Source organism: Bufo bufo, chromosome 2 (assembly GCF_905171765.1).
Source record: "Bufo bufo chromosome 2, aBufBuf1.1, whole genome shotgun sequence".
NCBI lineage: Eukaryota > Metazoa > Chordata > Amphibia > Anura > Bufonidae > Bufo > Bufo bufo.
Window position 1 is genome coordinate 539,325,696 of NC_053390.1, and position 23,112 is coordinate 539,348,807.

General features: G+C 43.3%; 1 protein-coding gene across 1 annotated transcript in view; it reads left to right on the forward strand.

The window, feature by feature from the left end:
• FRAS1 (Fraser extracellular matrix complex subunit 1) overlaps nucleotides 1–23,112 on the forward strand; it is a 487,428-nt gene that overhangs the window by 375,371 nt on the left and 88,945 nt on the right. Inside the window, exons 45-50 of the mRNA XM_040418026.1 lie at nucleotides 12,252–12,440; nucleotides 12,659–12,778; nucleotides 12,896–13,075; nucleotides 18,137–18,261; nucleotides 21,424–21,564; nucleotides 21,751–21,978. Of these exons, the coding sequence (XP_040273960.1) occupies nucleotides 12,252–12,440; nucleotides 12,659–12,778; nucleotides 12,896–13,075; nucleotides 18,137–18,261; nucleotides 21,424–21,564; nucleotides 21,751–21,978 (983 nt within the window). The remainder of the gene's footprint in view (nucleotides 1–12,251; nucleotides 12,441–12,658; nucleotides 12,779–12,895; nucleotides 13,076–18,136; nucleotides 18,262–21,423; nucleotides 21,565–21,750; nucleotides 21,979–23,112) is intronic.

Consider the following 23,112-nt stretch of genomic DNA (forward strand, 5'->3'; position numbering starts at 1 on the left):
AAAGTCAAGTGGAAGACCCAAAAAAATTTAATCAGCACTGAGCCGGAGGATCCAATTGGCTGTCCGTCAAGACACTGGACGATCCTCGACCCAAATTAAGGCCCTTACTGGTGCTGACTGCAGCCCCATAACCATCAGACGGCATCTGAGACTGAAGGGCTTCAAAAACAAAAAACGTATTCAAAGACCTCGTCTCCTTGAACGCCACAGAACTGCTCGTTTGGACTTTGCAAGAGAGCACCAAACATGGGACATTCAAAGGTGGAAGAAAGTTTTATTCTCTGATGAGAAAAAATTTAACCTTGATGGTTCTGATGGTTTCCAACGTTACTGGCATGACAAGCAGATCCCATCTGAGATGTTTTCTATGCGCCACAGTGAAGGGGGCGCCATAATGGTCTGGGGTGCTTTTTCCTTCAGTGGAACAATGGAGCTTCAGGAAGTGCAGGGGCATCAAACGGCCACTGGCTATGTCCAGATGTTGCAGAGAGCATTCCTCATGACTGAGGGCCCTCGTCTGTGTGGTAACGACTCGGTTTTACAACAGGACAACGCTACAGTACACAATGCCCGCAGGACAAGGGACTACTTCCAGGAGAATAACATCACTCTTTTGGCCCATCCTGCGTGTTCCCCTGATCTAAATCCAATTGAGAACCTTTGGGGATGGATGGCAAGGGAAGTTTACAAAAATGGACAACAGTTCCAGACAGTAAATGGCCTTCGTGCGGCCGTCTTCACCACTTGGAGAAATGTTCCCACTGACCTCATGGAAACGCTTGCAGCAAGCATGCCGAAACAAATTTTTGAAGTGATAAACAATAACGGCGGAGCTACTCATTACTGAGTTCATGTTTGGAAGTTGGATTTCTGTTTTGGGGGGGGGGGGTTTAGTTTTTTTTTGGAGGTGTGGTCCTAAACTTTTGATCAGCTGAAAAACAGCCTGTTTCAGTTTATTCGTTGTTTTCATTAAATTGAATGCTCAAAAAATGTTTTGTCTCACTCCCATTTCTTCTTGTTGCATGTTGAAGCTCTACTTGGAACTTTGTTAAGATCCAGTCATGCTAAATACGATTTTTTGCCATTTTTCAAGTGGTCTTAAACTTTTGATCAGGATTGTATATGGACCATAAAGAATGGCTAACGGAGCAGTTTAGAAATGCAATGTAATGCTTTCTCCATGACCTTTCAGAACTAACAAAAGGTTGAAAACTAAAATACGCCATCTAAATTCTCAGGTGTTAAATAGTGGGGCACGGGAAAGAATCACAAGACCTTGTTATCACCCGGCAGGAATAAATAAGGCCAGTGATGCACACGCTCCATTTTAAGATCAAAATGAGATAAAGAAAATTTACTCAGGAGAGATTTGTTTTAACTTTTCCTAGTAATTTGCTTTCTAAGAGAATACATCACCTGTATTGTTTTCAGTAATTAAAACCAGATTTTAGAGTGACTTAGATTATATTTCTTTTTTCAAATTTTTTATTTTATCATTTCCCATTGTAGATTTTATTTAAGGTTCTATTTTCTATACTTTTTTTTATTTTATTTAATATTTCTTTATTGTTTTCTCAAAAGGAGGACAATGACATATACAAATATGAAAAGAACAAAATCTGCATAGTAAACTTGCAAATTCTACCACCGCAGAGAGATACATAAAACTACAACATTAAAATGTCAAATAACATGGTAGACCAAAAAACAAAACAGAAAAAGGGATATTATTGCTGGTATCCCCCTCTTATATTGCCCCCTTCCCCCTGGAGCCCCGCCGCGGTTGTCACAAGGGTAGTGGGCGACTCCCACCAACTTTCTGGAATACTCCCTCAATTCGTATGCTGTCATGCAGTTCATACCTTTCCTACCGTAGGTACGGGGGCAATTCATTCCGAGCCACCCTTATCAATCCCACCCCAGCCAGATCCCCTCCCATAGAATCCATTGTTTTCCCGCCTTTAAGTTTCATAAGCTCAAATTCCTTTATTCTGCGCATGTATCTTTCCCATTCTAGCAGGGCTGGGGCCTTGTCCGACGCCCAATTCCTGAGAATTAAAACCTTGGCCAATAAAAGCCCCTTCAACCACTGAAGATGTTCACCTTTTGAAAGCTTGTGTTTGCTCTCAGGGGTAAATATGCCAAGTATGGCAAGTTCAATCGTGGGTAAAAATTTTGTAGTGGCTCTTGACCTTTTTGCCTGAAATATACTTTGCCAGAAGTTGTTGATAGCCAGACAACTCCATAACATATGAATATATCCAGCCTGTGGACAAAGACACTTCAGACAGCAAAATTCTTTCTCTTTATTCTTGTACAAACCGGATTCCAAAAAAGTTGGGACACTAAACAAATTGTGAATAAAAACTGAATGCAATGATGTGGAGATGGCAAATGTCAATATTTTATTTGTAATAGAACGTAGATGACAGATCAAACGTTTAATCTGAGTAAATGTATCATTTTAAAGGAAAAATACGTTGATTCCAATTTTCACGGTGTCAACAAATCCCCAAAAAGTTGGTACAAGTAGCAATAAGAGGCTGGAAAAAGTAAATTTGAGCATAACGAAGAGCTGGAAGACCAATTAACACTAATTAGGTCAATTGGCAACATGATTGGGTATAAAGAGAGCTTCTCAGAGTGGCAGTGTCTCTCAGAAGCCAAGATGGGTAGAGGATCACCAATTCCCACAATGTTGCGCAGAAAGATAGTGGAGCAATATCAGAAAGGTGTTACCCAGCGAAAAATTCCAAAGACTTTGCATCTATCATCATCAACTGTGCATAACATCATCCGAAGATTCAGAGAATCTGGAACAATCTCTGTGCGTAAGGGTCAAGGCCGTAAAACCATACCGGATGCCCGTGATCTCCGGGCCCTTAAACGACACTGCACCACAAACAGGAATGCTACTGTAAAGGAAATCACAGAATGGGCTCAGGAATACTTCCAGAAACCATTGTCAGTGAACACAATCCACCGTGCCATCCGCCGTTGCCAGCTAAAACTCTACAGTGCAAAGAATAAGCTATTTCTAAGCAAGATCCACAAGCTCAGGCGTTTTCACTGGGCCAGGGATCATTTAAAATGGAGTGTGGCAAAATGGAAGACTGTTCTGTGGTCAGATGAGTCACGATTCGAAGTTCTTTTTGGAAATCTGGGACGCCATGTCATCCGGACCAAAGAGAACAAGGACAACCCAAGTTGTTATCAACGCTCAGTTCAGAAGCCTGCATCTCTGATGGTATGGGGTTGCATGAGTGCGTGTGGCATGGGCAGCTTGCATGTCTGGAAAGGCACCATCAATGCAGAAAAATATATTCAGGTTCTAGAACAACATATGCTCCCATCCAGACGTCATCTCTTTCAGGGAAGACCATGCATTTTTCAACAAGATAATGCCAGACCACATTCTGCATCAATCACAACATCATGGCTGCGTAGGAGAAGGATCCGGGTACTGAAATGGCCAGTCTGAAGTCCAGATCTTTCACCTATAGAGAACATTTGGCGCATCATAAAGAGGAAGGTGCAACAAAGAAGGCCCAAGACGATTGAACAGTTAGAGGCCTGTATTAGACAAGAATGGGAGAGCATTCCTATTTCTAAACTTGAGAAACTGGTCTCCTCGGTCCCCAGACGTCTGTTGAGTGTTGTAAGAAGAAGGGGAGATGCCACACAGTGGTGAAAATGGCCTTGTCCCAACTTTTTGGGGATTTGTTGACACCATGAAATTATGATTCAACATATTTTTCCCTTAAAATGGTACATTTTCTCAGTTTAAACTTTTGTTCCGTGATTTATGTTCTATTCTGAATAAAATATTAGAAGTTGGCACCTCCACATCATTGCATTCAGTTTTTATTCACGATTTGTATAGTGTCCCAACTTTTTTGGAATCCGGTTTGTACATTTTAGAGAGAAGTTCCGGAGTATAATATAGCCGATGTACAATTTTAAACTGTATCAGCCGATGTTGACTAGAGAGGGAGGCCTTTTTAATATTTTGATATACTTCACTCCACTGAAATAAGTTGCATATCCCTAAATCCGCTTCCCATTTTCCAACGCTTTTAAATTTAGTGACCGTAACTAAATCCTTTTGTAATCTAGCATATATTTGTGAGACCTTCATTTTTTTACCATATGACGTGTAGCAAAAGACTAAAAGTGAGTGCGTGGAGGTTTTTTGAGAAATTTTGTTCCGCGTGTGTGCAAATGCGTGCATAAGTTGGGCATATCTATAAAGATTTAAAACCGTAATTGGTGTCTCGTGAAATATTTCCGATATGGGTTTTAGTTTACCTAATGTGCAAATGTGTGACACCATCGTGATCCCTCTCCGGCTCCAGTAGTTATTTTCGTTTAGGGACAGAAACTCATTTAAAAAGATATTATCCCAGAGCGGGGTAAAATATAAGGCATATGTAACCTTCAAAATGGACTTTATCTTATTCCATACTTTCTGCAGCATTATGCTTATGGGGCAGGTGTATTCCCTGCCACCATAACTGCCGGCATCCAATGTGCTAAATATATTCTGTATGGGGCGCTTATGTTGTTTAATGAGGTACGATAACAGAGCTATCCCCGGCATTGATACACCATTGTAATTGTGAGCACAGATAGTATCCCTGAAAATCTGGGAGGCCGAGGCCACCATCGATTTCCTGCCCCAAATCAGATCGTTGATCAGTCTCTCCATCAAGTTGAAGAAATTGTCTTCAATCCAGATGGGGCAGGGACCAATCACATACAATATCAGTGGCAGCAGAATCATTTTAACCAATGCGATTCTATTGACCTGTGAGAGGGGGAGTTTCTGCCAAACCCTAACCTTCTCCTTTATTTTATTTATCGTGGGAGTAATGTTTAATCTGTTATAATCACATAACGACCCGCTAATCCTTATCCCCAAGTACTCAATGTGGTCCAATGGCGATATCACCTTTACTTTAATATTGCTTTGTGGGGGCGATCGATTCAGAGGAAGGAGAACAGATTTAGACCAGTTTATCTCGTAGCCTGCAACCAGACCAAACTCATCAATTGTCTGCATAACACGAGGGACACTTCTCCAGCCATCATGTAAATACAGCAGTATATCATCCGCATATAAACTGATCTTATCCCTTACCCCATTTCCTCCAAATCCCACACTTTCATCATCCGCTCTAATTCTGCAAGCGAGTGGTTCCATAAAGATTGCAAAAAGTAATGGAGAAAGCAGGCAGCCCTGTCGGGTACCGCGCTGCAGGGGAATAGCTGGGGAAATCATCCCATTGATATTAACTCTCGCCGTTGGACCGCAGTACAGCATTCGGACCCAATCAATGAAATTCTTCCCCAGATTCATCCTATGCATAATCTGCCATAGGAAGGACCATTCCACCCTGTCGAAGGCCTTGGCGGCGTCCAAGGACAGGATGGAGCGGTCCTCCCCCCTCCTATCTGTATATTCAAGAAAGTTCTGCGTATATTCGTCTGGATCTGTCGCCCAGGGATGAACCCCGTCTGATCTACATGTACTAACCCCTATATTACTTTTTTTAATCGATTTGCGAGGACTTTTGCAACTATCTTGTAGTCTGAGTTGAGTAATGATATGGGTCGGTATGACTCTACTTTGTTTCCATCTTTCCCTCTCTTCAAAATTAATGTGATGATTGCCTCCATTAATGATGGAGGCAATTTCCCCACAGAGCGGGATTCATTTAGTACCTGCAATAACCCCAGCAGGAGGACCTCCCCATGGCACTTGTATATGCCAAACGGGAGGCCATCCGACCCGGGCGATGGAGATCCCTGAATCCCAGATACAACCTCCTGCAGCTCGCTCAAAAGGATTGAGGAGTTCAGGGATACAGAGTCCTGCTCTGCAAGTACTGGAATATTGGATTTCTGCAAATAATCTTTTATAAATGCCACTTTATCATTTGTCTCGGAATGGTATAGGTTATTAAAATACTTTAGGAATTCACCCTCAATTTCTTCTGCCTTGTTCGTAATCTGGCCATCACTTGTTTGGATCTGCCTGATTTTATTACATCCTCTTTGGTTGGATATTATGGAGACTAGTAGTTTACCTGGCTTTCCCGCCTCACTAAAATGATCATAGCCTTGAAAGAACAGTTTGTTCTGTGCCTTATTCTTAATGTAATTTGTATATTTATCTTTGGCTATTTTAAGCTGGGCCCGAGTACTCTCATCGTTATTTTTTATAAGGGTTACTTCCAGATATTTTAAATTCTCCTCCAAACCTTTCTCTTCTTTAAGAAACTCTGCCCGTTTTACTTTAATTATACTATAGTACAGACCGCGAAGATACGCTTTCATCGCATCCCACACAAAGTGAATATGTGTTGATCCCATATTTTGTATCCAAAATTGGGCTAGTTCCTTATTTATCCTGTCTTGATCTTTTATGATATATGTGTTGTCCCCCTATCTTAATAGCTATCAAGATCGGCGAGTGGTCTGAGATTCCATGGGTCTCATATTTAATTTTCGAAATTAAGGCGATCATATCACTGTTGGCCAATGAAATATCAATTCTAGACATGGCATTATATGTCTTACTAAAGCATGAAAACACCTGCCTATTGCCATATAGCTTCTGCCAAATGTCTATTAGCCCCGCTTCCTGACAAAACCCCTGGAGTGATACGTGTTTTCCCTGATTCCCATTATAGACGCAATTAAAGTCCCCCGATACTAATACCGGACACCGCTCTCTGTTATATACAAACATGGCAAGTTGATTAAGGACTGTCATGGCAAATGGAGGGGGATGTACAAAAATGCCAAAATGCAAATCCGATAATTCCACCGGCCATGGAGGAAGACGTATCTCCCGTCACTATCAATCTGATGTTCCAGGGGTGCGTAGTCAACATATTTGTGCACGTATACGCTGACCCCACGGGAGTATGAAGAAAAGCTGGAGTGGAATTGATATTTTGCCCATTTCTTCAATAGATATACGGGGATCTCCGGTGACGCGTGAGTTTCAAGCAATGCCACAATTGCGGGGAGATGTTGAGAAATCAAGTCAAAAACAATAATCCGCTTTGTTTTATCCCCTAGCCCTCGTACGTTCCATGTTAAAACTTTGTCATTCATTACGTTTTAGCTTTGTAAAGGAGTCGTCCACTACGCCATATCGACAACCGCGACCGCACTCAAACCCACACCAACCCCCCCCATTCACGCACACCCTCCACCCCACCTCCCCCCCCACACCCCCAGACTGGTTCACTGGTGGGATTCACCCTGTCAACCTCTTACATTACGCCCCACCCGCTCCGCGACCCCCCCCACCCCGTCCTGCCAACTCTGCCCCACCACTCCCCTATGCTGAGCCAGAATCCTATTTCTCAACAGAGTCCAACCATTCAAGGGCGTCTGTAGATTTAACAAAAACCAGGACAGTATCCCTATAGACAATTCTTAGCTTAGCAGGGTACATCATGGAATATTTGATACAAGCCGCCCGTAACCTTTTCTTTATCTCGTAATACTCTCTACGCTTATTTTGCGTGTCTTTTGAAAAATCAGGGTATATCTGTATCATATTACCATTATATTCAATCTCCTGTAATTCCCTCTTACTCCTGAGCACCCAATCTCTATCACTCGAACATAGCATTTTGACCAAAAGAGGGCGAGGGGGTCCACCAGTCGGAGGCTTTTTAAATGGAATTCTATGAGCACGCTCTACACAAAACACGGGCAAACCCAAACTGGGCCCCAGTGCCTGTGTAAGCCATTTTTGTACGAATTCAGCCGGATTATCCCCTTCCACTCCTTCGGGAAAGCCAACTATTCTCAGATTATTCCTGCGTGCTCTGTCCTCAAGATCTATCAACTTCGCATTAACCCTCCTGTGTTCCCTATCTAAATCATCCATCACCCTACTCATGTTTCTCTGATCTTTTTTTAACTTCGGCTAATCATGTTTTAATATGTTTTATATTAGCCCTGATTTTAATCATATCATCTCTGATTAGAGTGATGTCGGTCTGTACCGTGTTCACGGTGGTAGCAATATATATCACTGATTGATTGGTGGTCTGTACTACCTCCAATATGTCCACCAGCTTCCTATCTATGGTATCTAAACTGTCTGTGTCAAATTCCCCGGACTTTACGGTTGTATTCTCCAGCCGTCGCGGTAGATCCTCTGCACCCTCTACTAAATCTAGAGTTTTTTCCCCCCCTCTAGACTTTGATGTTGGGGATTTCAGATATTTTTCCATTCTAGCTTGTGGGCTGCTTCCAGCCCCCCCTTTTGGTGACGCTGTGCCCACAGATTTCCTACTATATTTCGGTGGCATATTCTTACCAAATCCCCTATCCTAAAGTCTATACAATATGTCAAAGTGCCAGAGTGGGAAATGCTGCAAGGGGACCAAAATTCTCAACCCAGCGGACTAAGAATTATATTTACCACCGCTGGACATCCGCAAATCATTCACATAGATAGTTATCAGGGAATTGCTGTTAACAACTGACAGTTAACATTGACATTAAACATAAAACATAGATTTCCCAGCTATCGCATCCCCCCGATTGTCCACCCAAGGAGGGTATCTATATCAAGTGTCACTCTACGCCAGACTGTACTGCCGGCAGCACCCCCCTCAGAGACCTTTGCGACACAGCGACGGGCAGGAAGGGTGATAATAATTAGGTGGGAACTTTAACGTACAACCAAAGGGCCACCGTTCCACCGCCCCCCAATAATGCACGAAATCCTGGAACAGCAATATGGGGGAGGAACACTTGGGACAGATGGGGATAGCGACAGAGACCCCCGCAATCGTAGTCCTTAGCTGCAAGTGTTAGAGAGTAAACCGATGGTCAATACATTAGACTGCAGTATTGTAACGGCAGTATTGTACCACCAGGTGTCAAGCAGAGTTCCAAAGAAAAAGGAGGGAGCCACATATATATGTTCCAGCAAATTAGTATGTTATATATGTCCGGGGGGGGGGGGGGGACCATTCAGTCTCCCACTTATACCCTATCCCGCACACACTCTGGTTGTATATTTATAAGTTAGTGGGTTACGCGGGTAAGGTGCATGTTAGTAAAACACAGGGAAAGACTTGATCTCACCAATCTTCAGCCAAATGGCCAGAGTAGATGAACGACAGGCCGCCTGCAGGCGATTCGGCCCCCGCACGTCCCCCCTTAAGGAATCCAACATGGGGCAGCTCTTCCAAATGCGGCGCTACAGGAGCGCTCCTTCCAGCATCCAATGCGGAGGTGGGCCTATCCATGTATGACCCCAGTGCCTCAGCGCCAGTCCTGCTTGGGAGCTGCACTCTGACTCTCTGACTCCCGGCACTCGATCCCGCTTGCTCCAGACGTTCCACCGGGTTTCCTCACGGCACAGACACACTCCTGGGGATCTCTGCCAGCATCAGCAGAACCGGCGGATACGGGTTCCCCTGCACATCGCGGACCCGAGTTCAGCACGGGGCGCCACACCGGACGCCAAGGATAGGGGGTGAGCAGGCAAGCGGGGGGAGAGGCGCCTGAAGGGGACGCGCGACACGCCCACGTAGCTACGTCGCTACGTCATGACGCCCTTGCTACCTATCTTGAACAGAAATGCTGGAGTCCTATATACCCTGTGAACAAGGAGCAATTGAGACATGCGTTGACCTTCACAGAGCGATAATTGAGGTGTCAGTGCCAATATCGACTTCCATTGCTCTTCTGATATTGGTCCAACCTCTCCCTCCCATTTATACTTAACCCCTAGTGTATCTTGTTTCACTGATTTCACGAATAGATTCCTATAAAGGACTAAATTAATCCAGTCGAGGAATAACCCGTGAGGATTTGTTGGAACAATGGGACAGCCGTACACTTAAGTGACATGCTACATCCATATTTACTTGTTCCCCGCTTCTGGGTTCCAGCTCTATCACTCCTCCTCGTGCACCGCTGGCCCCGTAGCTACCCGCATTACCATCCTGTTTGTCTTTGGTCACGTTACCACCACAACCAATGACTGGCTGTGTTGGTGATGTGTCACATGGCCCAGTGAGGTGACACGTCAATGCTGTGGCCAGTCATTGGCTGCGGCAGTCACATGACTCGCATAAGGAAGAAAAACAAACGAAACAGCACCTCCATAATAAGTAAATATGAGGACGCAGGTGCACGCTACCTTGGCTGAAACACAATTGGATTAGTAGAACTACAGGTAACAGCACTCTGCTAATCAATTGCACAAAGATATAAGCAAACACTGAAAAAATAACTGCTTGGTGGCCATACTTACTGCAAATGCAGCTAGAAGCTCTTTGCGCATATAATTGATCAAAAATATTTCGGGCCCATCTACCAGGCGACAAGGTGGCTTCTAATCAGATGGGGCCTACTCTAACATGCCTCTCCTGGGCTTACAGCCTACAATGTGGGCAAAGTAGTACCCAGCTATATCCTACACATGCCTCTCCCAGGCTATGAGCCTGCAGTATGGGCAAAGTAGAATACAGCTGTACAATCTATCTAATTAAAAGCACATGGTAAATTGGCGGTGGTGCACGGTTCAAACTCACCACCAGGGGGCGCCACCCCCCCCCCCCCCCCCCCAGTGGCAGTGACAATAGGGAAGAAAACCAAACGAACCAGCACCTCCATAATAAGTAAATATGAGGACGCAGGTGCACGCTACCTTGGCTGAAACACAATTTGATTAGTAGAACTACAGGTAACAGCACTCTGCTAATCAATTGCACAAAGATATAAGCAAACACTGAAAAAATAACTGCTTGGTGGCCATACTTAATGCAAATGCAGCTAGAAGCTCTTTGCGCATATAATTGATCAAAAATATTTCGGGCCCATCTACCAGACGACAAGGTGGCTTTTAATCAGATGGGGCCTACTCTAACATGCCTCTCCTGGGCTTACAGCCTACAATCTGGGCAAAGTAGTACCCAGCTATATCCTACACATGCCTCTCCCAGGCTATGAGCATGCAGTATGGGCAAAGTAGAATACAGCTGTACAATCTATCTAATTAAAAGCACATGGTAAAGGATAGGATATAGCTGGGTACTACTTTGCCCAGATTGTAGGCTGTAAGCCCAGGAGAGGCATGTTAGAGTAGGCCCCATCTGATTAGAAGCCACCTTGTCGTCTGGTAGATGGGCCCGAAATATTTTTGATCAATTATATGCGCAAAGAGCTTCTAGCTGCATTTGCAGTAAGTATGGCCATCAAGCATTTATTTTTTCAGTGTTTGCTTATATCTTTGTGCAATTGATTAGCAGAGTGCTGTTACCTGTAGTTCTACTAATCCAATTGTGTTTCAGCCAAGGTAGCGTGCACCTGCGTCCTCATATTTACTTATTATGGAGGTGCTGGTTCGTTTGTTTTTCTTCCCTATTGTCACTGCCACTGGGGGGGTGGCGCCCCCTGGTGGTGAGTTTGAACCGTGCACCACCGCCCATTTACCATGTGCTTTTAATTAGATAGATTGTACAGCTGTATTCTACTTTGCCCATACTGCAGGCTCATAGCCTGGGAGAGGCATGTGTAGGATATAGCTGGGTACTACTTTGCCCAGATTGTAGGCTGTAAGCCCAGGAGAGGCATGTTAGAGTAGGCCCCATCTGATTAGAAGCCACCTTGTCGTCTGGTAGATGGGCCCGAAATATTTTTGATCAATTATATGCGCAAAAAGCTTCTAGCTGCATTTGCAGTAATTATGGCCACCAAGCAGTTATTTTTTCAGTGTTTGCTTATATCTTTGTGCAATTGATTAGCAGAGTGCTGTTACCTGTAGTTCTACTAATCCACATGACTCGCATAATAGAGGATGTTGACATGGGTAGCTACGGCATCAGCAGTGCACGAGGAGGAATAATGGAGTCGGAACCCAGCAACAGGGATCAGGTAAGTATTCTCACCACTGCGGGTCCGGCCATACTGGAGGGGTCTAAAAACCACTTTAAACGTAGACACAACTGTAGCTGGTAAGGATCTACATAGAGTGGCATGAACAAATGGCAGACCCTTTTGCCTTGGGGTACAGGATGCGATGGCATGAACATGCATGACGATGGTCTTCTCATCTCATTGCTGGCTAGCAACAAATGTTTTTTTAAAACCACTCTGGAGCTTGTGGACTCTGAAACTGAGTTTGTGCTAATAATTAGCACTTCTTGTGTGGAGCTAGTGATTGCTTTTTTCTAACGACAGTTTTCATATGTATTCCTATCTAGGCTCAACAGCTACAATCACTGACCAGCATTTAAAGGGAACTGACCTGGATTCAGATGATTCCAAGCTAAGATACGTCATCAAGAGAGATCCGGCTGTGGGACAATTACAGATGTCAAAGAATAATAACTTGGTGCCAATTTCTGTTAAAGGACCAGTTACCAGCTTTACTCAGATGGACGTTAATAAAGGTAGATAATAACTTTAGCATAACTTATGCAATAAAACTAAAATGTCTAAGGCCTCTTTCACACGGGCGTGTCCAGATGCGTCCCGGTGCATTGCGGCAAACCCGCGCGAGTAGGAACGCAAATTGCAACTCACGCATCGCATCCGCGCGGAATACTCGCCCGTGTGAAAGGGGCCTAAGTTATATGGTACTATTTCTATAACCTGTCTCTCATTGTAGGATACATTCTGTATAAGCACAGTAAAGGCGAATCAGGAGGAAGTTTTTCTTTTAAATTTGATATAGTTGATTCAGAAGGGAATACACTGATTGACCAGCCATTCTATATTAGTATATTAGGTAAGTGTACTTTGTTTCTGTCATTTTAATAAATCTTGCTGTAAAATCTGTAATTTTCGCCATGTGGGAAAACACATGCCTACCGTTTATAGCAATGTTGTTCTGCTTGCCTTTTAGAAGACAGACTGCCGCCATCAATTACTGCCAACAAAGGTCTCACCTTGGATGAGAATACTTGGAAGAAAATCACTACACAGCAACTGTCCGCTACAGATCGTGACAGTGAGCCCAGAGAACTACTCTTCCGCATCAATAGGCAACCTAGCCTTGGGCATCTGGAGCACATAAGCTCCCCAGGTACTAGATCACTACTAACATCTCCTAGATTGTCTGTGACATTGGAAGGAATGCTTGTTTAAGGGCATCTGATTTCCGAATTTCCGAAGTGTTTGTAATACAGAACAGTGATTCTGTACAGACAGGTAATTCAGTACGTCAGCATAAAGGGATTCAAGTTAATTATGTTTGCTAATATCCACTTCAAGTGAATCTTATAGATGGCAGTATCTTATTTAGATGCAATATTTGAAGACTGTAAAACACATATTTGACACTTTTAACTGTGATTTAAAATCTACTATTGGGCTCCTTGAAGGTCTCATGTCCATGACTATATTTTTCATCTGTGTGCCATCCACATTTTTGGCAGTCACTGACTTTTTCATTTCTAAACACATCCATGTCTTATTGCGGATCCCTGTGACTGTTCCAGAAATGATAGAGCATGTCCTATTCTTGCCCATTTTGCAGACTAGAATAGCCCTTTCTGCTGATGGGGGCAAGAAAAATATGCGATGCACATGGATGGTATTTGTATTCTGTGGATCTCTTGTTTGCAGACTGAACTATAGACACAGTTGAGTACATGAAGCCTTAAAGGGTAACTGTCTTATTATTTTTTATTTGCTAGTTTATTAGAGCTAGGCATATATACCTGAGTTAGGCTACTTTCACACTCACATTTGGTGCGGATCCGTCATGGATCTGCACAAACGCCTCCGTTCAGATAATACAACTGCATGCATCCGTTCAGAACGGATCCGTTTGTATTATCTTTAACATAGCCAAAACGGATCCGTCTTGAACACTCTTGAAAGTCAATGGGGGACGGATCAATTTTCTATTGTGCAATATTGTGTCAGTGAAAACGATCCGTCCCCATTGACTTACATTGTGTGTCAGGACAGATCCGTTTGGCTCAGTTTCGGCAGATGGACACCAAAGCGTTGCAAGCAGCGTTTTGGTGTCCACCTCCAAAGAGGAATGCAGGCGGAACGGAGCCAAACTGATGCAGTCTGGGCGGATCCTTATCCATTCAGAATGCATTAAGGGCAAAACTGATCCGTTTTGTACCGCTTGTGAGATCCCTGAACGGATCTTACAAACGGAAACCAAAACGACAGTGTGAAAGTAGCCTTAGTCTGTCAATGATTGTCGAAAGATCTGTAATTACCTTGTAATAACAGCTTTCATTAATGTCCTCTGTCCCTTTCCACTGCTCCCTTAAAAGACCGTTGCTAGGGCTTGTCTGTCTTCCTTTTAGTATAAACAGAAGACAGAGGGGCGGTCCTTCACACTGCATGCCTGCATTAGGCTTCAGAGTGAGGAGGCGTGTCTCTCAGTAATCTAATCTGATTGGCTGGCAGGGAGCTGCTGGCTAGAACAAGTGTGTATGGGAAGTGAGGGAAAGCAGTTTTGGCCTCAGAGAACTGGCAGAGGAGCCATCTTGAGAAGGTCCTCATATTGTAAAAGTTTAAACAGCTGTAACTAAGGAAAAAACTTATGGAAAACTGTGGAATGTGAAGTAACCACAGATTGTTTTATGCATAATGCTACTGCAGCAGTAACATATGCTAAAATGGATTTTTTGATGAAAACATGACAGTTACCCTTTAAAGTGGTTGTCTCACCTCAAATATTGGGGGCATATCACTAGGATATGTAACTAATGTCAGATAGGTGTGGTCCTGCTCCTGGGACCCACACCTATCTCTAGAACGGAGCGCCAAAAGTCCAGGAGAGTGCCCTACCTATGCATGACCAGCCTCCTTATATTTCTATGGGAGCAGAGCGATGTGCTCGGCTGTTTCAGGAAGTCCCATAGAAGGAGAGCACACTGCACAAATGCGTCCACCGCTTTATACACTTCTATGGAACTGCCGGAAATAGCTGATCCAGCTTTGAGCTATTTTCAGCACTCCCATACAAATGAATGGAGGGCGGTCACGCATTTGAAGTGCACCCTAGTTCTCTTTGGAAGCTTCGTTCTAGAGATGGGTGCGAGTCCCAGAGGTGGGACCTGCAACTATATGCCATTGGCGGCATATCCTAGCACTATGCCACCAATATTGGATGTGAGACACTTACTAGTTTAAGCTAAAAAGTCTGCATTGTAATCAGGCACTTGTTCTGTTCCTTGCCACAGTCACAAAACAAATCCTTAGGCCCCTTTCACGCGAGCGAGTTTTCCGCGCGGATGCGTTGCGGAAGGTGAACGCATTGCATCCGCACGGAATTTTGACCCATTCATTTCTATGGGCTGTTCACATGAGCGATGATTTTCACGCATCACTTGTGCGTTGCGTGAAAATCGCAGCATGCTCCTCTTTGTGCGTTTTTCACGTAACGCAAGCCCCATAGAAATGAATGGGGTTGCGTGAAAATCGCAAGCATCCGCAAGCAAGTGCGGATGCGGTGCGATTTTCACGCATGGTTGCTAGGAGACGATCGGGATGGAGACCCGATCATTATTATTTTCCCTTATAACATGGTTATAAGGGAAAATAATAGCATTCTGAATACAGAATGCATAGTAAAACAGCGCTGGAGGGGTTAAAAAAATAAAATAAATCATTTAACTCACCTTAATCCACTTGATCGCGTAGCCCGGTATCACTTCTGTCCCTTTTACTGAATAGGACCTGTGGTGAGCATTAATTATAGGTCAAGGACCTTTGATGACGTCACTCCGGTCATCACATGGTACGTCACATGATCTTTTACCATGGTGAATCACCATGGTAAAAGATCATGTGACGTACCATGTGATGACCGGAGTGACGTCATCAAAGGTCCTTGACCTATAATTAATGCTCACCACAGGCCCTATTCAGTAAAGGGGACAGAAGGAGATGCCGGGCTGCGATCAATTGGACTAAGGTGAGTTAAATGATTTTTTTTTTTAATTTTTAACCCCTCCAGCGCTGTTTTACTATGCATTCTGTATTCAGAATGCTATTATTTTCCCTTATAACCATGTTATAAGGGGAAATAATACAATCTACAGAACACCGATCCCAAGCCCGAACTTCTGTGAAGAAGTTCAGGTTTGGGTACCAAACATGCGTGATTTTTCTCACGCGAGTGCAAAACGCATTACAATGTTTTGCACTCGCGCGGAAAAATCACGGGTGTTCCCGCAACGCACCCGCACATTTTCCCGCAACGCCCGTGTGAAAGGGGCCTTACTGTGACTGCTGTCCCCCGCCCTTCTCATGTATTACTAGTATTTCCTCTTTCAGGGAGGTATGTAGGGAATGTTTGTATCTGTTAACTTTCACAACCTTTATGTTGCTTTTAACAGAAAATTATCATGAAAGGGTAAAATTAAAAAATTTTAAGAAAATGTTTCAGATTTCTCAAAAATGCACCACAGTTGAAAAAACACCACATGAAAAAATGCATGTATGCACTACTTTTAGTAATTCACATATATTTTGAGCTAACATTTGGAGTAAAAAAAAAAGAAAGGCAGCAAATCCTTAAAAGTTGACAAAAATACCATAAAAAACTATATATGACCCCAGCCTTATTCAGCTTTGATAAATGAGGCCCTAAAGCCAGACATAAACATTCAATATCTGCCAGCCAAACAGACAGATGACTGTCGGGGCTGTCTCTCCTGATTCCCCCATACATATACACATTTGGTTGTGGAAAACATGTATGTTTATTCATCGAGAGGAGACACTTCTGGTAGAGATGGCTTAATGAGTAACTAAAATTTTATACAAGTTTCTAAAAAGCCCCAAAATAATTTTTGTATTATACTTTATTAATGAATTATGTTGTTTTGCAACTTAAAAAGGTACCGTACCAGTGTATGGGGTGGCAACTATTGCTCAGACATGCGCTCATGTGGGTATCCCCAGATTTGGCCATCTTTGATGAGGTTTCCATAGAGTTCCTTTGCGTCTGTGATATCGCGGGATCTAGCGATCTCGCGCATGTGCATTAACTGAATGTGGACACTCTCGAGACCGTGATGCTCGGCTGACACTGTTTTCTAACTGGTTTTGTAAGTTTTTAATCAACACTGCACATTGGGAACACTTGTATTTTTAATTATCAATTATATTCGATTATGCACTTTTGTCATATACTATGTATTTTTGCACGAGGCACTGTCACTTTATTTGTATTATATGCAATTTCACATTGATGCTGATGAATATGTATTTTATTTAAACATAGCTCCTATGAATTGTGATTGTTTTTATTTTAATTGGATATTTTATGTCATGAATTGATACACCTTTATATACTGCTGTTGTAACACATGTTCACATAGCTTGAGAAAGACCGCAACAAGCGGTTGAAACGTCGCTGCTACTTGACACTGGGTGAATAAAGCACGTAGATTTTTTGACTATACTGGAGTGCTGCTGGCTTTTTGAATTCTCTACCGTACCAGTGTGGTATAGAGAGCCTTGAGCTGAGCGGAGCACGGGCACAGGCAGGAGCCTGCTCCGATCAGCTAAAACCTGGCAGAGCACATGGTACAGGGCACAGGGTACCAATGTGCTGTGCGGAAATAGCTTGGGGGGGAGCGCAGGCAGGAGATCTGTACAGCAGCTGACAAGCCAGTGCTGTACGGGAATGTGGATTTTAAGAAGCGGTTCTATCGTGAACTTTGGATACCTTTTTTAAGTTGCAAAACAACATAATTCATTAATAAAGTATATTACAAAAATTATTTTGGGACTATTTAGAAGAGTTTAAAAGCAGCTTGTGTAAAAGTTTAGTTACTCTTTAACTACGGGGAGAACAAAGGAATCGGGTGAAAAAATGCAGTCAATCCTTCTCTCCTTCGACGTCATCTGTTGGGGGAGAGTTGGGAGCTCCCCATACACATTAGGTTGTCAGCGGTATATAAATGCAGGAAAAAGTGTATATGCAAATACCTGAGATTTGGGTCTGAGCTAAGTTGTGATATTACATTGTGAATGAACTTTACAAGCTATATATTGATTTCTTATCTCTGGGCTTATTATGTGTGAGTTATTGTACATGGTTTTATAATGAAAAAAAGATTGACAGCAGGAATTCATGGTTGATTTATTCCTCCTTTTTTTCCAGGCATAAAAATTAGCAGCTTCAGCCAGGCAGATCTGGAGTCGCGAAGTATTCAATACATTCACACTAGTGCTGATGAAAAGCATGCCGATGACTTTACCTTCACCGTCTCAGATGGAGTCAATGAGGTAGAAGAATTTTTGGTTTTGTCAGGTTCTCAGTTTACAGGACATTTGTGCCTGCTTGGAGGTAAACAATAGGCCTAAGGCAGATTTCCCAAGGCGCACATATTGTCTTTACAGTTCCAGTGTTGCTGGGTCTCATCATTGTTTATTTGGCTGCACAGATTAATCTCATCCAATTCACATTCTCCTCTAATGCCTACAGCCAAGAGTGCTCTTCTTTTTCAACATACAGAGGAAATGAGTCTCTTTTTGATGTGCCTTTATTCGGCTGGATTTTTTTTGTTATTATTTCATTTTGAGCCTTTTCTTTAATAAAAAAAAAGGTAATAGTTGGAAGGATCAGCACACAAGAAGATACAGAACTGGAAATAAATAGATTTCTATGGATGTTACTTGCTATCTGCTAGTCCAGCTTCAGTCAGATTTGAATATTCTTCTGCCTGTTTGGTTCATTACCTTGTCAATTGTAGCCAATATTATAGTTTTAGTATTGTACTGCTTGGTGTGAAAAGTGTCAGATGATAGTATTAGCAAGAAATAGAGATTTCTTTGAGCTTAGGGGCTGTGCACATCTTATTTTAGCCCTCTACTGAGCTTTCTGCTAAATGGATACGTTCAGGCATGTAGCTATAGATGGTTTAAAGGTAGCTACAGAACCTGAGGGGGCCCAAAGATCATTCTGCAACATGGTAGGTGGGGACCCTGTTAAAGATTTTGCACTTGGGTCCAGGATCTTAAAGGGCATCTCTCAGCAGATTTGTACCTCTGAAATTGCCTGACCTGTTCCATGTGTACTTGGCAGCTGAAGGCATCTGTGTTGGTCCCATGTTCATATGTGTCCGCATTGCTGAGAATAGTGATGTTTTAATATATGCAAATGAGCTTCTAGGGACGTTGCTGTTACACCTATAGACTCTGCTCTCTCTGCAACTGCCGCGCCCTCTGCACTTTGATTGACAGGGCCAGACAGTGTAAATGTTATCATGCCTGGCCCTGACGTCTCCTAAAGTGAATTAAAGGTGAGAGGGTGCGGCAGTTGCAGAGAGAGCAGAGCCTCTAAGGCTACATGCACACGACAGTGAAAAATGGCCGTGTGACGGCCGTCTAAGTAACAGCCGTCACACCGCCATTTTTAGCACCAGTGAAAGTCTATGGGGCTATTCACATGGCCGTTCTTTTTTGTTGAAAAGTGAATAGTGTCCGTCCAAAAATACGACATGTACTATTTTTAGCAGTTTTCACGGCCGGACCCCATTCAAATCAATGGGACCATTTTTAACGGCCGATTGACAGGAGTGCACCCATCTAACGACTGTTAAAAACGGGTACACAGGCCATTTAGGGGTTAAAAAAATATACTCGCCTCATCCACTTGCTCGTGGTGCGGCAGTCTCTTCTCTCTTCATTGAGCAGGACCTGCGATCTGCGTGGTGACGTAACCACGTGGGAGTGCGCAGTGACGTCATCGCGCACCTTCGGCAGGTCCCGTTCTGTGAAGAGAGAAGAGACTGCTACAGCGCAAGCAAGAGGATAAGGTGAGGGTTTGTGTTGTTTTTTTTTGGGTTTTTTTGGGCTGCGGGACACTATGGGGGCATTATATAAACCATGGGGGACATAAAGCTGGGGGCCCTAAAAAAAAAAAGAAACACACTATGGGGGACATTATTTAAGATGGGGCCCTACATTTGGGGCAATATTAAAGCTGGGGGCAGTAAAAAAAAAAAATTGTATACACTGTGCGGGACATTTATTTAGCTGGGGGCAGTATAAAAGCTGGGGACACTATAAAAAAATTATATACACTGTGGGGGACATTTATTTAGCTGGGGGCCTACATGGGGGCAAAATATAAAAAATTCCTACAGTATAGGGGACATTATTGTTGCTGTCCTGTGGGTGTTCTCAGAAGGGTGGGTCAAATTCATCCATTTTTCATGTCTGTTTTTAACAAACATGAAAAACTGATGCAAAACGGACACATGGCCAGAAAATGGATGCACACAGTAATGCAAAATGGCCATGAAAAACTGACAGCGTATCCGTTTTTAACAGCTGTTTTTTTTCACTGTCGTGTGCATGAGGCCTAAGTGTGACGTTAACAACCCCCTTTGCTCCTAGAGGCTCATTTGCATATATTAATACATATTTCTCAGCAATGCAGGCACATATAAACATGGGACCAACACAGTTGTCTTCAGCGCAAAGTGCACATGTAAGTGGTCAGCAAGTGTCATAGATACATCTGCTGACAGATGACCTTTAATGTTACATTTCTGGATACTCAAAAACGTTATTCAAACATTTCTCACAGCGGATCCATTCACTTTAATGAAGCAAATGGAGTCTAAGGATAAACTTTGTACTATGTTGTTGTCCCCCCAAAAATGATGTACACAGATGGAAATCAGGCTAAACTGAGCCCACAGTTTAAAGGGATTGTGTCACTTCAGCAAATAACTTTTTCTACATGATAACTGCCAATACAATGCACTTACTAATGTATTGGGATTGTCCATTTTGCCGCCTTTGCTGGCTGGATTCATTTTTTCATCACATTATACACTGCTCATTTCCATGGTTACGACCACCCTGTAATCCAGCAGCGGTGGCCGTGCTTGTACACTCTAGGAAATAGCGCCGGCCTTTCTGGTGGCTGGGACCATAGGAGTGCACTTTTTCCTATAGTGTACAAGCACGGCCACCGCTGTTGGATTGCAGGGTGGTCGTAACCATGGACACAAGCAGTGTATAATGTGATGGAAAAATAAATTTGTCCAGCAAAGGCGACAATATGGATAATCACGTTATATTAGTAAGTGCCTTGTATTAACTTTGTCTACATGATAAAGCCATTTGCTGAAGAAAGACAACCCCTTTAATCACCTTTTGGACTTTTGTTTGCCTCATGGAAGGGAATGGATTTGCTGAGGGCTACATTTGAATACTGTTGCATATCTTGGCAGCAGAGAGCCAAAGTATGACGCAAACAAAGCCTTCTATCACAACCATTGTGATTTCACGTCTGAAAAAACTGCATCTGCAAAGAAAATAAGTTCACCAAAATCTTTCCTCTTATGTATTACTTTTCCTGCTTATAAAAATCAATGAGGTTTTTTATCTACTGGTGGTGTTCATACTATCTCCCTAATATCGTTTGTTTATTAGGTATCTCAGACCTTTTATATTACCATCAATAAAGTGGACGACTCTTTACCTATGGTGCAGAATTTAGGAATGAGGGTGCAAGAAGGTGTTCGAAAAACTATTACAGAATTTGAGTTGAAAGCTATTGATGCTGATACTGAGGTATGAGGATCTTCAGTTCACCTGTTAGTTTGTGGGTTTTTTGGAGGTTGGACCAGTTGCATAACCATATGTTTTTAAACTAATAAGATTGTATAATTTAGCACAAAGCCTGTATGAAAATAGCCTTGAGGTCTCTTGGCGATTATTCAGTTAAGCCATACAGTATTACTGTCATATCTGAAACAGGCAGAATCCGTTACATTCACCATTGTCCAGCCACCTCGTTATGGAGTGATTGAACGCAGCACCAATGGTCAGAGCTACCGCCAGACGTTTACCTTCACAATGGATGACATCTACCAGAATCGTATCAGCTACAATCATGACGGAAGTAATACTCTGAAGGACCGATTCTCCTTCACCGTATCAGATGGAACTAACCCTTTCTTTATTGTAGACGATGGAGGGAAAGAGGTACCGTATGCCATTTAGAATGTGAACCTTTTATCAGTCATAAATTCACTGCTGGTTTCAGTGGTCTTCAATCTGTAAGCTGCTTCGTGTTACAATGGCAAGTAAAGATTATGGCATATTTGCCGGGTTGCGGCCGGATCTCTGCTGTTCCCTATTATACGATACCCAAACAATAGAACTACGGCTCCAATTATAAGTACAAAAATTCTCTTTATTGAATAAACACGATCACATTGTCATAAAAACAGCAGTAAACAGGTATGTTGTAGTGAGGAAAGACCCGAGGAGGACCGGGGGATCGACACACATGGGCTCACATAAGTTAATAAGGAGTGTTGCAACAATTATATCCATGTAGGCGATCGCAGCAAACCGCAGGTCAATTCAGACCTGCGGTTTGCTGCGTTTCCGGATTATTCGGGTCTCTGGGGACCCGATAACCCGGAACAGGATGGTGATCGGTGGTGTGATGGTGACATCACCTCTCAGGATCGGCTCTCATTAGCTGCAGGGGCGGGCGGGCCATTCAAATTATCGCAGCGCTCCTCTCCTCCTCCTTTTGTGTCCTGGAGCCGAGGAGAGAGGAGCGCTGCATCGGATCTCCAGCCAGCACCCCCATCTGTTCAGAGCTCAGGATCCAGCACCCCATCTTTGCCCTAGCACCCCCATCTGTGCACCCAGGTATTTAGGGAAAGGTTAGGTTAGGCAGGGATATTCAGGGAAAGTTAGTGGTATAAAAAAAAATCAGTTTTTGATTGCATCACCCTAAATCGGGTGTCTGGGGTCCACAGCACAGCTGTGTGACCCTAGACCCCCCGGGGGTGCTGCAGCTTGCCCCCCCCTGCTAGCGCATCGCACACCCCACCGCTGATCAACTTCAGAAGGTTGATCAGCGATGTTAAATTTTTAAAAAAAAATTTATTCACATTTTTTGCCCTTTTTTTTGTTAGTCTTTTTTTTTTTTTTGTCTGTTTGGTTTAGGGTAAGTTCGCGAACACCCGTGCCCCCACACACACGCACACCAAATAAAGTTAAGCACACGCACACTCCCCTGCGGCCCGCCGGATGTTCTCGGCCGAGGAGGCATATGCCCAACTTGCCTCCGACTCCGAGAGTCCCAGTGAGGACGAGGAT